The sequence below is a fragment of the Calcarisporiella thermophila genome (assembly GCF_041956535.1).
Source record: "Calcarisporiella thermophila strain CBS 279.70 unplaced genomic scaffold VTP21scaffold_5, whole genome shotgun sequence".
In the NCBI taxonomy this organism is placed as follows: Eukaryota; Fungi; Calcarisporiellomycota; class Calcarisporiellomycetes; order Calcarisporiellales; family Calcarisporiellaceae; genus Calcarisporiella; species Calcarisporiella thermophila.
The window spans coordinates 845,595-860,646 of NW_027192195.1; the positions used below are offsets into that span (position 1 = coordinate 845,595).

Consider the following 15,052-nt stretch of genomic DNA (forward strand, 5'->3'; position numbering starts at 1 on the left):
TCGACCTAACCTCCTCCATCTTTCTACGTGCTCCTATACGTTTCTAGCAGTTTTCACCAGGCGGGTTTTTTGTAGGCGCTCTATGTTTTTTTTTTCCTTCTTCCAACTTCCAGTTCCTTCAAGGAAGCCCAGGAGCATTTCCTGAGTGATTTTGAAGTAGATCCTATCCTACCTTATTAACAGGATAGATTACTTTTCAATAAAGGACCTTCGTAAAAAAAGTCTAGGAATATTACCTAATATTTCCCTAATATATCGCCATTTATAACTAGGTAATAACTTAGAAAAAAAGCAATAACTAAGGATGCGATGTCTTGTCAAACGGCTCAATAGTTAAGCGATTTTATTGCTTATACTCGATACGAAATATTGTAGTGCCAAAAAAAAACTAAAGGATAGTGGAAATGCATGTTGTTTCATAAACACGGAGCGTTTATCATCATAATCCTTTCGAGTGACCTAACTCAAATGTGCGGAGCGATTAGGGCAAATAGGAATAATTCTAATATCGGAGCTAGAATCAACCCCATCTATATTACTGTTTTTCATATGAACATTTTACATAGCTAGTAGATGAGTCTGGCAATTCAGAGGCGATATTACCGAGTAGCATGTTGGGAGTTAAATAGTTGTAACTTCCATTGAATGGATAGGGCAATTGGTATATATTGAGTAACTTGCAGTATAGCATTTTTTTTTTTTTCAAAGAAACGTCTTTTGAATTAAAGGCCAGATGTTGGGGTAGTTTTCTGAATTTCCTTGGCTGCCAAATGCATCAATCGGCTCAAGCAATTTACTAAGTCATGCTTGCCTGTTAGTGGGAGAAAACGGTGTAGACAGAGTACATATACACGTCTAGAAATAATGTGTAATTTGAATTTTGTGCAGAGATACTTACTATGTTGATGGCATTCAAAAGTTCTTATTTAGTATGCCAATGAAAATATCCAAAAGGGAAAAAAGAGAATTGCAAAGACCAATCGCAAACTAGTATGTAAAGTCCGCGTGAGATCCAGTGTTCTCGCATATTTTTTTAACGCCTGACACTTATTTTGTTTTTCCTTTTTCTCTCTTTTTCCAACATTTTTTAATTCGTTATTAATCTTGCTACTCATTTGATTATGCTTGCGGCAGAACAGAGTTCCGATACCGCCACGCCTTCAACCATGCCCTCGAAAATTCAAAGACAACATCGGATCCGTCATGCTGAGCGAGATCGTTTTCATCGCATTGGGTCATTAGTGAAGAATCTTCTTAGGAATCGGGGAGGCAAACGGGATTCTTTCAAGCAATTATTTATGCAAAGCCTTTATGAACTGGTCAAGAAGAAGCAAATTATTGAACCTGTTCCAACCATTGATGACACAATTGATCTATCGTGGGTTTATAGCCTAATTTTCTCTATTAATTATTTAATCAACTAATTGCTAAGTTTTTTTATTTTAGTCATTTACATGGAGATGATCTTCGAGATAAAGTCGTGCATTTTATTCATCGTCTCGACATACCTGGTTGGCACGACATTGTGGAGCAGGATGTTCAGCTCAGCCGTATCTCCGGGGCCCTCACCAACTGTGTTTTCCTAGTTACGGCACCTTCCAAACGGCAAAAGTTGCTATTGAGAGTGTATGGTGTTGGAGTAGAGCAGCTTTTTCATCGCGAAAAGGAGCTGTACTGGATGCGCCTTTTGTCACAACTTAACATTGGTGCACAACTACTGGGCATTTTCGGAAATGGTCGTTTTGAACAGTATCTAGAATCCACTACTCTAACCAGATTCGATCTTCGTGATCCTCAAACTTCTCGCAGCATTGCACGCAAGCTCTATGAGCTCCATTCAATCGTGAATACATTTCCTCCTAAAAACGGGAGTGAAACCGTGCCGGAGGTCTGGGTAAACATTGACAAATGGTACGAGTTGGCGCTCTCGATGGTCACCGAATGGTACAAGAAGAATCCAGATGAAAAGCGGCGCGATATGCTTCGACAGTTCGATTTGTTTTCTCTTCGAGATGAGATTGACCAATTGAAGTGTGAAATCCCAAAGGCTGCTCCAAGTCCGATAGTATTCGCCCATAATGATACGCAGTATGGGAACATTTTACGGCTTGATTCTCCTCCTCATGAATTGGTCATAGTGGATTTTGAATACGCTGGATATAATTTTCGAGGTTATGATATCGGAAATCACTTTTGCGAATGGATGGCGGATTATCATTCTGAGGAACCCCATATATTGCATCTTGAACGATATCCCAATCATGAAGAACAGCTTAATTTCTTAGAAGCCTACCTTGACGCCGAACTTGTTGCTTCTAGCCGTAAGCTCGATGCAGCTGCACGCCAAGATGCATTGGAAAAATTGGCCGATGAAGCCAATAAATGGGCCGTTGTAAGTCATCTCTTATGGGGACTATGGGGACTTGTACAAGCTGCACAATCAGAAATAGATTTCGACTATTTCTCGTATGCTCTTCAACGCTTGGAAATTTTTCGAACAATGTCTCGGAAATACGGTTGGACTCATTAGGAATTGATATGATGGACTTAGTAAACATTGAGGATATTTTACCGGCACGAATTTCTCTTATATTCTCGAAACAGTATTGTAATATAGATGTTTCTTATGGTTTTCCTATATATATTTATATTATCCCCTATTCTTTTGTTTTTGTGGATACGCTTTATTCTTCCAAAGACTTTATGCAGTTTTTTTTTTTTGTTATTGGTAATCCGAATTATATCTATGCTATATAACTAATTCTATTCAATGTGATAACTTGCATCGAATCATCAGTTTTTGAATAAAGCATCCTTTTATTTTTATATAGGGATAATGTATATAAAACAAAAAGCTTAGGATAAGTTCAGTTCTGGATCTCCTCTTTTCTAGCCAGAATTATGGCAGTGCGGCAGGGGATATATGCCTAGAGGAAAGAGTAAAATATTCGTTATAATATTTGCCTAAAAAACTGAGGAAAAAATATTACCTGGAGAGAGTGTTTACGCCCATTCCATCCAAAATCAGAAGTAAAATAAGATTGGGCTTCATCAAGTCGATTATGTCCGCCAAATCCTTTTGAATCACTGTTGAGCACAATCTTATATTCACCCGGCAAGTCCACACCAATGCGATAGTCAGTAAAAGATTTGTTGGGATGAAAATTGAAAATCCAGAGCAGTTTCGCACGTTCAAAAGCGATCACTTTGTCTTCTTCGTGTTTTAATGAAACCCAAGCCTGAATATTACTAAAGAATTAGTTTCAATAGATCGATATTTCGTTATATACTATTACCTGGGGGGAATGAAGCCATCCATATCGTTCCTCCAAGTGTTGCATGGCTCCATCAAACGCATACAAATATTTGTACCGCAATAAATGGTCGTCTACTAAATTGAATTGTCTACGAGCGTAATGGAAGCTATTATTGTTCCCTTCACGCGGAAAATCTAACCATTCAGGATGACCAAACTCATTGCCTTCAAAATTAAGATAGCCTTCCCCTCCTAAACCATGTGTAAGAAGGCTATAGATTTAAATAACATATCGAGGAGAGCTTAGATCTTATTATTAGCAATCGAATATTAGAGAACTACTGACCGTATCATCTTATGTAATGCAATTCCACGATCGATGATTGGAGTCAACTCGGTTAAATCAGACATGTTCGTGTACATTTCTTTGTCCATCAGCCAAAAAGCCAAGGTCTTGTCACCAACCAGTGCTTGATCATGAGATTCAGCATAAGCAATGGATTTTTCCTAAAAAAAACCGCGTGAAGATCAAAAAATTTGAACTCGATTGATATGAATTAAGAATAATTACCAGATGTCTTCGGTTTGTCAAAGTAAAAACAATGTTACCAATATTCCAGTCTTCATCCCGCAGCTCTTTTAAAATCTTAATCCACATATCAGGTATCGCCATGGCTAAGCGGTAATCAAAGCCTACGCCTCCCTCTGATACCGGTCGACACAAAGCAGGCATTCCAGACACATCTGCATTATAAGATAATAGAGCTGTTATTGGTTAAGCTTCTTATCATGCCACGAAAGAAAACCTACCTTCAGCAATGGTGATACACTCAGGGTAGAGTTTATGTAGCATGTCATTCGCAAGCATTAAATAAACAATGGCTTCTTCGTCGACAAGCTCATTAAAATAATCCGCATAGTTGCCCGAAAATCCGGTTCCAATGCCATGGTGAACGTAGAGCATAGAGGTCACACCATCAAAACGAAAGCCGTCAAAGCGGTATTCATGCATATAGAAGCGAAGGTTAGAGAGAAGAAAGCGGAGTACTTCATAATTTCCGTAGTTAAATAAGCGACTATAAGTACGTATATATCAAATAAGGTAAAATGGAAGAACCACTAAATTATAAGAATAATGCTTGCCTATCCCACAATTCGTGGCGCCCTTTACCTCCTTCATGGAAATATTGATGGTCTGTGCCATCAAATTGATTCAGACCATCAAGGACGTTATTACAAGCGTGGCTATGGACAACGTCAAGTAACACATATATTCCCATACTGTGGGCTGTATCAATTAGTCGCATTAAATCCTCTGGCTCACCGTAGCGGCTCGATACAGCAAAAAAATTTGTGACTTGATAACCGAAAGACGCATAATAAGCATGCTCCATTATTGCCATTAATTGAATAGCGTTGTAGCCGAGCTTTTTGATGCGAGGTAGAGCATTCTCTGTAAAATCGTTGTAAGTGGCAACTCGGGGCTCCGGGCTGGATATTCCAACTATGAAAAGTCGATCCCATCAATAATCCGAATGACACGAATAATAAGTATTGTTTTCACCATGAGCTTCGTAAATTCGCAGGCTTTCAGGTTTATTAGGAGCTGTATGATTCCATTTGTATTTCTCGGGAGGATTCCAGAAGATGGCATCGTATACCGGACTAATGGATAGATTTTGTACCACACGTTTACTCCAGGCAGGTAGACGGTCAATACGTTCGCCGGCGGGTGTGATCATTGAAATCTACAAAATCATGGGTTAATGCAAATCATGAATCTCTAATATTGTATTATTTCTATATCATACTTTAACTTTTGTGTTGTGAGAAATACCAGGCGAACCATCTTGATTATTCGGTACAATAACATGCCAAACTCCAAATTCGTCGCGCTTCATTGGATTAGCGTTAACATCCCAATTATCTTCGGTATTATTAGTTAGTATAAGAAATTCAACAAAAAGAAGAGAACATACTAAATTCTCCAATAAGGCTAGCTTTTTCAACTCCAGGCGCCCATTCTCGATATACAATTCCCTCTGGTGTTAAATTGAAGCCAAAATACTCAAAACCACGGGTAAATTTATCATATCCCCCCATAGTTTCGTCAATCTTTTGGACCCAATCTCGGTAATGAGAATATCTGCATGTAATTAATACGAAAGAAGACTTGTTAGCAAAATTTCTACGCGTTTAAGACCAAATTAACCTTTTTCTCAAAGAATCAGAAAATGGAGCGAGCCAAGGGTCAATTTGAACAACTCCTGTGCCATCGGTGGGCATGGGATTTTCAGTGTCAGGTCGCATTTTCAATTGTTTTTTTTTTCGCGATTAGAGCGGAAACTAATATTTTACTGAGTGGCAAATAAATGCTATCGATTTATAGAAAACGCCCGCAGTGCTCTCGAATAGATCAGCCACGATAGGTTAAGTTGCTTCCAGGAAGATACGGGCCATTTTTAGAAGATATTCTCGAATTGGAGAAAAAGTTCAATTAGCGCGATAACCATTTGATAGCATTTTCGACATCTAATCAAAGAACCCTAAATATCTCGCCGTCTTTACACCCTTAACTTCCCATATGCATAGTAAAACTGTGATTTGGAATGAAACTAGAGCCTTTCTTTACTACTCCAAAAACCTTGTTTGAAGGCTAATACGCAATAGCTTAGCCAGGAGAATTATGACGGTATGATCATATCCTATGGAGCTGCTGAATAATGGAGGCTTATAACTTCATGAAATAGCTGAAACATTGAATTAATTAGATTCAATACATATAACCATTACAGGTACAAAAATCAATTTGCAGAGAAAAGGCGCAGTAATTGAATCGCGTTTCAAGTTCAAACTTCAATTACTTGATGCTCCATCGAATCAGCCTATAAACTTCAATCGGATTCAATCGTTCGCATCGATGAGTGAACATGAAAAGTCCACTAAAACTGCAGATATAGGGGATGAGAAGTCTATACAAAATGGGGATGAAGACGATCGAATCGAGGAGGAAATGTTCGCGATGAGCTACGTGAGCTCAATCCTATCGGAACACGAGCCGCCACTCGAAATAGGAAGTCCACCTGAACGCGGTAAAAAGGGGAAAGAAGCGACTGGCACATTCAAAACAGAAGAACTCCTGGCTCAATTGCCTCCTGATCAAGCAAGACAACTAATTGCTGAATCGAAGGCCACGCCAAAACTCTATCAAATGACATTAAAAGAACAGGAGCGGGTAAGTAGTTATATTTATTTCAGATTTCGTAAATTAAGCAAGATCTCATGTGTACGATTATACCTTCTAGTATATTGATAAGACAACTAAAGAAAATTTCGATCTCAAAATGTGCCTTTTTTTCATGAGAGAGCGCTTGTCTAAAATGAGTAATGAAAATATTGAGCGAGTCTTAGCGGAAGCAAGTATATAATTATATCCCTCTTTTAGTTATGTAGCTGATTATTTTGTTATTGATAGAATGATGAACTCAAAAAACGAATTAAAGAACTCAGTAACCAGTTAAAAAGTAATAAGAGCGAGCTACAAGAGGCTCTTGACGAACTTGAAGAGTTAAGGAGATCCCAGTTTGGTGACAATCAACTAGGACTAGGCGATGATGAAAGAAATGAATATAGCCATTCACTAGCAGCAATCGAACGTTATAGAGCGGAATTGAACGAATTACGACGTCAAATAGAAGAGCGCGATCAAGAAAATCAACAGCTACATCGAGTTTTAAGTGAAAGACGATTGACTAAAGAAGAAGAACTTCCGCCAACTGAAGGACATCAGTTGAAAAGCCGCTTGTTTGAATTGGAGCGTGAAGTTGACATATTACGAGAGGAAGCTGAGCAATTGCGAGAGTATGCGGAGCACGAGCGGCAGCGAAATACGCTTTTGGAAGAAGAACACCAACAGATTAACGCTGAAATGGAAAATCTCGTTGAGCAAATGTTTCAATATAAGATAGAGCGAAGCAGTCTTATCCTAGAACGTGATCGTGCAAATTTAATATCAGAAAAAAATAGCAATGCACTTGAAGCGGCTATCGCGAAGCTGCTCTCCCATGGCATTAATTTTAATCTCGATGAGGATGGGCTGCCGACTGAAGATATTACTTCCGCCCAGCCAGTCACATCACAAATGGATGACCTCAGAAAACGGCACCTTCAAAAAATCCGTCGCTTGAAAATGGTAAATTAACTCGGATACTTTTGATGAATACTAGCCATTTGTTACCTTTTTCTATTTGTTTAGTTACTTGTCAATCAACGAGCACATCTAATCGAACGGCTAAATCGAATAATGGGGGGCTCGGAGATTCGAAGCGGTGGAGACATCTCGATAGAGGCTAATGAGAATTTAGAGGATTCTGATGCCGATGATGGTGATTCAGGAATTAGTAGTGTGGATATTGAGAATGATGGGGCTATTGAAGAAGTAAATGATTGTCTTCATATTCTTTTTTAATAATCTGCAATTGAATTTCTTATTGCCCAATAATTATTTAGGTCATCAATGGTGTTCGCGATCACATAGCTGAACTTGCGTTGCGACAACGCCAGGCAGAAGAAGAATCAAAATCTCTTGCTCAAGAATTAGAAGAAAATATTCTGTCTCGGAGAAGAGAGGTTCAATCGATTCAGGAATCTCTTGAAAGGGAAATTAATGAATTAAAAGATGTAATTGCTCAGCAGCGCGAAGTAATTGTTCAATTTTCATAGTTTACTCTTAATTTCATTCTAATCTTTTTTTTCTCGCTTAGGACTATGCCCAGGAGCAATCGGAAAGACATAGGTTGGAAAATGACTTAAGGGTATTACGAGATAAAGAATACGCTCACCGAGAGGAAATGGCTCGATTAGAAAGTGAGCTTGCTCTGGCTGCGAGTCGATTTGAAGAGGACGAAGAAAATATCGAAAAAGTTGAAATAATTGTGCCCTTGATTTTCAGGAGTTTATACTGATTTAGTATTCGGAAATAGTTATCACAACAAGTCAATCACCTGGAAAATGAAAAGGGCGAACTTTTAAATCGTGTAGAGAGACTCGAAACTCAATTAACAAGTACTGAAGAAGGATATGAAAAGCAGTTATCTACATTGAATCAGGTATGATTTGAACTTTTTACAATCATTACTTTTCCTAATGATTTCATTTTTATTGAAGCGACTCGAAAAATGCGAGGAAGAGCGGGAGGAATGCAGTAAAATATTGCATGAAAAGGAAACAGATATCTTATATATGCAAGAAGAGCTTGCTAAATGGATGGAAAAGAGCAAAGAATATGAAGAGGTTGGTTAAAACTCTTTATAATACTTATGTGAATTGTGAAATGTTAATTTCTACACGTTTTTAGAGTAAAGAAACTTATTTACAAACTGTCAAAGAGACTTTTGTAAAACTCCAAGAAAAGGATAGCGAGCTGCAATTTATCAAAGAGCAGCTCAATATCCAAACTGAGCGTAATCGTGGGCTCAATGAGTCATGCATTGAAGCTGAGAACTGGAAGAAGGTATATCTCTATTCATCACATCTAATTTTTCTCTTGATTGAAATTTGACTTGATCTTTAGCAATTGATTCAGGCACGCTTAGATTTAGAAAAGACTGCGCGAGAGCTTGATGATTTAATAGATCAAAATGAAAAACTGGTAACTTGTTGTAGTCTCAGGCATTCAATTTTAACATTCTTATTAGTCTTTTCTATTTTACATTACAGCATGAAATTAATGAAAGTTTAACTAATGAGAAAGCAGATGCAGAAAATTCATTACGAAACGCCCAAGAGGTATTATCATACATATCAACCTGCAAATACAAGCACGCCATAATGTTTGGATTCTCTTGTTTTTTGTCTTTCATACAGGAGCTGAAGGAAAAAGAAGACTATATTGGAAATCTTCTGAACGACTTAACTTCACTAGAATCTCGCATATCAGAAGAACAAAGAGTAACTCAATGTTCTATATGGTTTCCTGTTTCGTATATTCAATTCTTTTTTAGTCTTCTGATACATCTGAATCTCAGCTACGTGATATAATTTCTCAACGCAACTCGCTCTTGGTAAACATATACCGCAACTTAGACATCATACTAAATCGTGAACAGACAGTAACTATATTTCGGTGATTTTTGTTTTTATTACTTATTCACTCGCTATATTTACTCATAGGAACTGAAAATACCCAACCCTACTAATAACTATGACCTATTCCGCGAACATATCAATGACAAAGTCAAGCGATTAATTCAGCTTAATCAGTCGTATGAGCGGAGGATTAACGAGATTTATGAGCGAACTCGTGAACAGTTTAGGTAATTTCAATTACTTTTGTAAATGATTTGGCTTTTATTTATCTATGAATTTTATCTACGAATCTTAATGTATTAGAGTACTCTCAAATCAAATGAATGCGAAATCACACCAAGTGAATCAACTTGAGAGAAGGGTTGATAAGGCGGCATCCATTACTAAACAGTGGGCCGAGCGACTTAACATGTGTAAAAAGGAAAATGACGATCTTAGGGTTAGAATCAACAATTCCTTACATATAAGTGAAATATTAAATGCTGAATCGTTTTTTAGCGAGAGATACGGGATATTTCAAAAAAGAAACTCGAGCTTGAATCCAGCTTTAATAGGTCCCCATTACGTAGTGATGCAAAAATAGGAGAGGCATATGAACGACTGCGGAAACTTGAAGAAGAACTCAAAGATAAGGAAAAAACTATTCAAAAGGATCGGAAAGCTGCTCGAAAGAGAATATTAGAATTGCAGTGTCAGATGAAGTAATTAGCAGAACTTATAGTCAATTTTCTCAATTTTTGCCATTTTATTTACTTGTTTTCTCATTTTTAGGAACGCCGAGAAACTGTTGGAAGAAGCTAATACTCGAAAAGATCGGTTTGAACAACTTGTTAAGATGCAGCAGGAGGTAAAAGTGAGCATAACTAAGACATAAGTCATATTATTAAAAAATTACTCACATAGACGATGGCCACTCGCGTATCGCAGAAAGAAGATAGTTCAAGAGCTCCGTGGGAAGATATTGACTCGAAATATCGTGGAATGCTGGATCTCCATGCACAAGCTCTCGAGGCTGCAGAGAAAAAATCAGCTAGTCTTGAGAAAGAGGTAATATACAAGATATTTTAGAAATATTTAATTCTCGGTTAATTCTTGAAAAAATTCCTAGAATATGTCATTGAAACGCAAATGCGAAACACTTGACGAGAAGCTACAACGCCATGATCGTATTCTTGTGAAATTTATGAGACAAATTGAGGTAAATATATACCATTTTCCTCCGTTTTTTTTTTTTTTTTGCTTATGGAATCTCGAACTATAAGGTTGTCAATGAACGGCATGATGTTGCTGAACAAGTACTGTTATATCTACGAGAAGTTGCGCAAGAAGCTAAAAGAGAAATTTAAAATGAGCTATTTGGTTGTTATTATCTGTAATTTTTTTTTATCAATATACTATTTGTAATGTCTTTATTTTTCCATACGCTTAAAGTACTCGCGAATTTTCTAATTATTTTAACTATCATAACTGTACTTATTTTATTCCTCCTTCCCGAAGTCAACATGTGAATAGTGATTACTTTTTATGGAAATGGGTATAAAAGACGATATCATCCATGTTTAGTCCCTAATAGTATCATTATGCATGATACCCGATATAAAGGATATGTGATTTTATTCAACTTTTTCTTTAAAAATTATGTCGGGGAAACCTAGTTCCCACTAACAAAAATTATGGTATCGAGACACCCGTTAGAGTGTTCGCACCAGCAACTGCTAGTCGTTTGTGCAATGCTAGCAAAAGCTGATGAAGCCAAAGCCGTCTTGACCACTTTGACTTCTACCCAGGTAAGTATGAGGAAACAACAGTGTGTTGAGCGAGCTCCTTTTTATACTACAGGATACTTTGAGCTTAGGCAAGTTCCATTCTGGAATTTATGGGATTCTTTTTTTTTTTTGCAAATATCAGCGAATCAGAACAAATTTAGATAGTTGAGTATATAATTTACGCGTTTTAAGTATTTTTGGCTGTTCAACATGGTACAAAAATTAAATGATGGTTTATTGAAAAAAAAAGAAAGAATCTCATCCATACAGCATATTCTCCTAAATTAAAGCTTGGATTTTGGTTTATCATTTTCAGGGATATAGTACGCCATTTCAACTTCTTTCTTTTTGAATCTATTGATATAAAATCGATTAAAAAATGACATCTATAAATTAAAAATAAACAGGCTCACCCGCATTTTTCATAAAATGGCACGTTCTGTTTGAATTATAAACAAAAAATATTGTTATAGATATAGTAACATACACTATGAAATAAATCCATTTTACCTTTTCCGAACAATCAAGAATGACTATTAGTTTCAATTATAATTGCTCAGAATTAGAAATACCATCCTAGCTATATATATAGTTGGTAATACATACTCTTATAACATCCTAGTTTGGTCCCCACATACTTAAGCGCATCTATGATACTAGAGAGTATATAAGTGAAAGTGATCAAAAAAACAATTCATGAATGTCATACCGAAATCCGAACTTCTTTCCTTGTTGATTTTTATCTACAGCAATATCTTCAATGTGCCCGACCTAAATACTATGTTTTTTAATACACATATATATTAAATCTTGTGCGAGTGCGTAATTACTTACCAAACCAAGATGATGTACAAATTTTCGTTCTAAGAATATCGTGCCAGCAGCCACTATGCGACCTTGTGCGTTCTCAATTACAAGCGTGAAATCTTTTAAAATAATACTCGTATTATTTTTCGGTTGCTCTTTCTTTATGGATTCACTTACATTCGTGATTATGCCTCTTGAGATATGCAAACCTTTCTAATATTAAAGTAGAATGGAATTAGATATAGGATCGATTGCTAATTCAGTTACACTTATACCTAAAAACTCTGCTTTCGACAGATTTCCTACTACCGTAAGTACATTCAAAGTGTCGAGAAATCCTTTATCATAATCCTCGCTGGATAATGGTCTCAACAGATAACCGTTCGGCAAGGCTGACTGCACATGCGGCGAAATGAGTTCAGTATCAAACAATAACACAGGATGTGAAGACATCGTAACGTCAGATTGGTTAATTAATAGGAGTAGTTAGTATGAATGAATGAAAAAATACGAGAGATCGTATAATGAAATATTTAATTTATTTATGGCTTGAAAAATTAGTTATGTGGAGCAGGCATAGTTTATTTGAACATATTGCATTCTGTTTGCCACCTTGTTTTCTTTGATAATTGTTCATTTTGAAGACTTCAGTTTTTATAGTGGCTTTAAACTTTGACATCTCGTTCTGGCTACACAAGTACCTTTGGAATATACCTTTTTTAATTTTCTACGCGACTTTGTACCCATATTCGATTAGTTAGAAATATTTGCTATGTTACGAGATTCGTTATCAACTTCGAATAAGTCTCGAGATTCCAGTATACAGGCACCATTATTGGAGAGTTCCTTGAAGATACAAAATAAACATGAGATCGGCCAGTATAATACTGTCGAACTAGCAGATCGAAGAGAGAGAGATGAATTAGAGCGCAACAATCATGCTCCCAAAACCAATGCTGTAGAATATATTTTTAGTGGTGTCAAATTACGTTTTCCATTCAAAGCCTATCCTTCTCAAGTGCAAATGATGTCAAAGGTATACAGACATTTTAATGGGTTAACCAAAGCGTTTTATATGAATTCAATTTCAAATAGATAATTCAATCGTTACAAAAGAATGAGAATGCCTTACTTGAAAGTCCAACTGGTAAATCTTTAAAAATGATTATTAGGCTCATTATGCATTGTTCTAATATCTATTTTATTTTTAAAGGCACTGGCAAATCTCTTGCCCTACTATGCGCTGCGCTCGGTGAATTGAATAGTGTTCCATTTTAGGCTCTAACCCTTGATCATTAACTTTTTTTTATTTTTTTATTTTTATTTTTTTACAAAACAGCTTGGCGCGAAGCTGAGAAAGAGAAAATAGTCCAAGAGAACATTACGAACAAAAAGCAAAAAATGAAGATGGATCACTGTTATGAACCCTGTGAAAGCTCGCCCTATTTTGAAAGCTTACCCCATGGACCCGGTGCCATAGATAATGCTGCCAGTATGGAGAGAAGGGGTGAGGGCTCTGGATCGGTACAGAATTCTTCTGGACAGCCGGAAACATCACATGATGACGAGGATGATTTTCAACAACCTGTTATAGCTAGAAAGCCTAATGTGATTAAGACATCAGCCGTAACTACAATGATGGAGAATGTTGATTATGATAGTAAGAGCATGAATGCGCATCAGGAGCAAAGAGATGAATCTGAAGAAAAAAGGAGAAAGCTTCCGAAAATTTACTTTTGCAGTAGAACGTATATATACAACTTCTTTATATATCGTGAGCAGCTATTAATTTTGTTTACAATTTTATTCTTTAGGCATAAGCAAATTTCGCAGATAGTTAAAGAGTTAAAATCGAACACAATATATCGCCCACGTGAGTTCTGTATTAGACTGTGTATTATATTATTTTACTAATCAATCAGTTGTAGGTATGGCAATCTTGGGGAGCCGCAATCATCTTTGTAGTGAGTTTATTACCCATATTGTTATCTTACTAAATCAAACACTGTATGCTCTTTACCTTTATTTTAGTTAATAAGAAAGTTGTTAAATCGGCAGATAAAAATCAAGAATGGTTTGAAAATTTCTGTTCCATTATATTTTATAATTTGTAAGCTTAACTCGTATCCGGCTAGCATTGACTTGATAGATCATGATGGGTGTCCGTATTTCCATCGGGTTCGTATATTAAGCAATCACTCTCAGCTTCGTCGAAGTGGACCGCTTGCGATTTGGGATATAGAAGATTTGGTTTCGCTCGGTAGAAAGCAGAGAGGCTGCCCCTACTACACGGCGAGAGCATTAGCAGATGAAGCAGACATAATATTTTGTCCATATAACTATTTAATTGACCCAGGTTAATTTTTGAACATTTTATCAATAATTTTTCTTAACTTAACTATTCTTTTTTTATTTTATTAAGTGATTCGAGAAGCAATGCAGATAGATCTTGACGATAACATTGTTATCCTTGATGAAGGTAATTTCAAGTTATCAAAAACCTAAGAACCTCATTAATCATTTTTATAAATATATATAGCCCACAATATTGAAGATGCCTCTCGAGAGGCCGGGTCTTTTGAATTAAATGAATCTCAACTCAGTGAACTGCAAAAAGAACTAGAAGCATTAGTCCGAGTTGAGGACGAGGAGTACGAAAACAAGCTGAAAACTCAATACAGGACTTTACTTCATGTTAGCTGAATAATTTAGTTTCTCTTTTATGTCTATCTAACGCCATTTATTATTAACATATATAGGTGGTAGAGTCAATGTTAAGCTGGATTCGAGATGAAAATATTACGTATCCCATTAAAGAATATGAAAGACAAATTAAAGTGTAAATCATTGCTTGAATATCTTTACAGATTTCCCTTTAGTATTAAACTCTATTATTAGATGGGCGAGCAAGGAAATATTGGAAAAGTTAGACTCTATTGGGATTAATGCAATTATCTTTCGGGCACGTTTATCCTCTCACCTTCAAGACGTAATTCAAGCAGCAAGGGATATGTGGCAAGATCGCTTTCAACTATTAAAACAGGGAGGCGAATATGATTCAGAAACTATGCAGAAAGAAGAAAATAGCCACATATTATCTGCAAAGAGTCTTCGCATACTAGAAGGTTTGGACAAA

The 15,052-nt window shown here is 36.5% G+C and overlaps 5 protein-coding genes across 5 annotated transcripts; 3 read left to right on the forward strand and 2 right to left on the reverse strand.

The window, feature by feature from the left end:
• Positions 1–1,121: 1,121 nt before the first annotated feature.
• Positions 1,122–2,530, forward strand: VTP21DRAFT_9439 (uncharacterized protein; the record flags this gene model as incomplete). Its single annotated transcript, XM_069400395.1, has 2 exons — positions 1,122–1,378; positions 1,447–2,530. The coding sequence occupies 2 exons, from the start codon at positions 1,122–1,124 to the stop codon at positions 2,528–2,530; spliced, it is 1,341 nt and encodes a 446-aa protein (XP_069254326.1).
• Positions 2,531–2,867: 337 nt separating this feature from the next.
• Positions 2,868–5,566, reverse strand: VTP21DRAFT_9440 (uncharacterized protein; the record flags this gene model as incomplete). Its single annotated transcript, XM_069400397.1, has 11 exons — positions 2,868–2,927; positions 2,991–3,239; positions 3,297–3,528; positions 3,603–3,763; positions 3,828–4,000; positions 4,067–4,332; positions 4,400–4,760; positions 4,821–5,004; positions 5,068–5,183; positions 5,236–5,402; positions 5,469–5,566. The coding sequence occupies 11 exons, from the start codon at positions 5,564–5,566 to the stop codon at positions 2,868–2,870; spliced, it is 2,067 nt and encodes a 688-aa protein (XP_069254327.1).
• A 610-nt stretch (positions 5,567–6,176) lies between these two features.
• On the forward strand, positions 6,177–10,689 carry VTP21DRAFT_9441 (uncharacterized protein; the record flags this gene model as incomplete). Its single annotated transcript, XM_069400398.1, has 20 exons — positions 6,177–6,491; positions 6,562–6,672; positions 6,732–7,448; positions 7,512–7,694; positions 7,766–7,957; positions 8,020–8,178; positions 8,239–8,364; positions 8,423–8,548; positions 8,613–8,768; positions 8,829–8,906; positions 8,975–9,043; positions 9,122–9,205; positions 9,259–9,366; positions 9,428–9,570; positions 9,647–9,782; positions 9,842–10,044; positions 10,115–10,190; positions 10,247–10,390; positions 10,452–10,541; positions 10,606–10,689. 20 exons carry the CDS (start codon positions 6,177–6,179, stop codon positions 10,687–10,689), a joined length of 3,300 nt encoding a protein of 1,099 aa, XP_069254328.1.
• Positions 10,690–11,393: 704 nt separating this feature from the next.
• VTP21DRAFT_9442 (uncharacterized protein) lies at positions 11,394–12,369 on the reverse strand (the record flags this gene model as incomplete). Its single annotated transcript, XM_069400399.1, has 8 exons — positions 11,394–11,463; positions 11,523–11,548; positions 11,620–11,642; positions 11,716–11,765; positions 11,819–11,880; positions 11,944–12,035; positions 12,094–12,129; positions 12,192–12,369. 8 exons carry the CDS (start codon positions 12,367–12,369, stop codon positions 11,394–11,396), a joined length of 537 nt encoding a protein of 178 aa, XP_069254329.1.
• Positions 12,370–14,352: 1,983 nt separating this feature from the next.
• VTP21DRAFT_9443 (uncharacterized protein) lies at positions 14,353–14,619 on the forward strand (the record flags this gene model as incomplete). The annotated part of the gene is made up of 2 exons (XM_069400400.1): positions 14,353–14,395; positions 14,456–14,619. The coding sequence occupies 2 exons, from the start codon at positions 14,353–14,355 to the stop codon at positions 14,617–14,619; spliced, it is 207 nt and encodes a 68-aa protein (XP_069254330.1).
• Between the last annotated feature and the right edge of the window lie 433 nt (positions 14,620–15,052).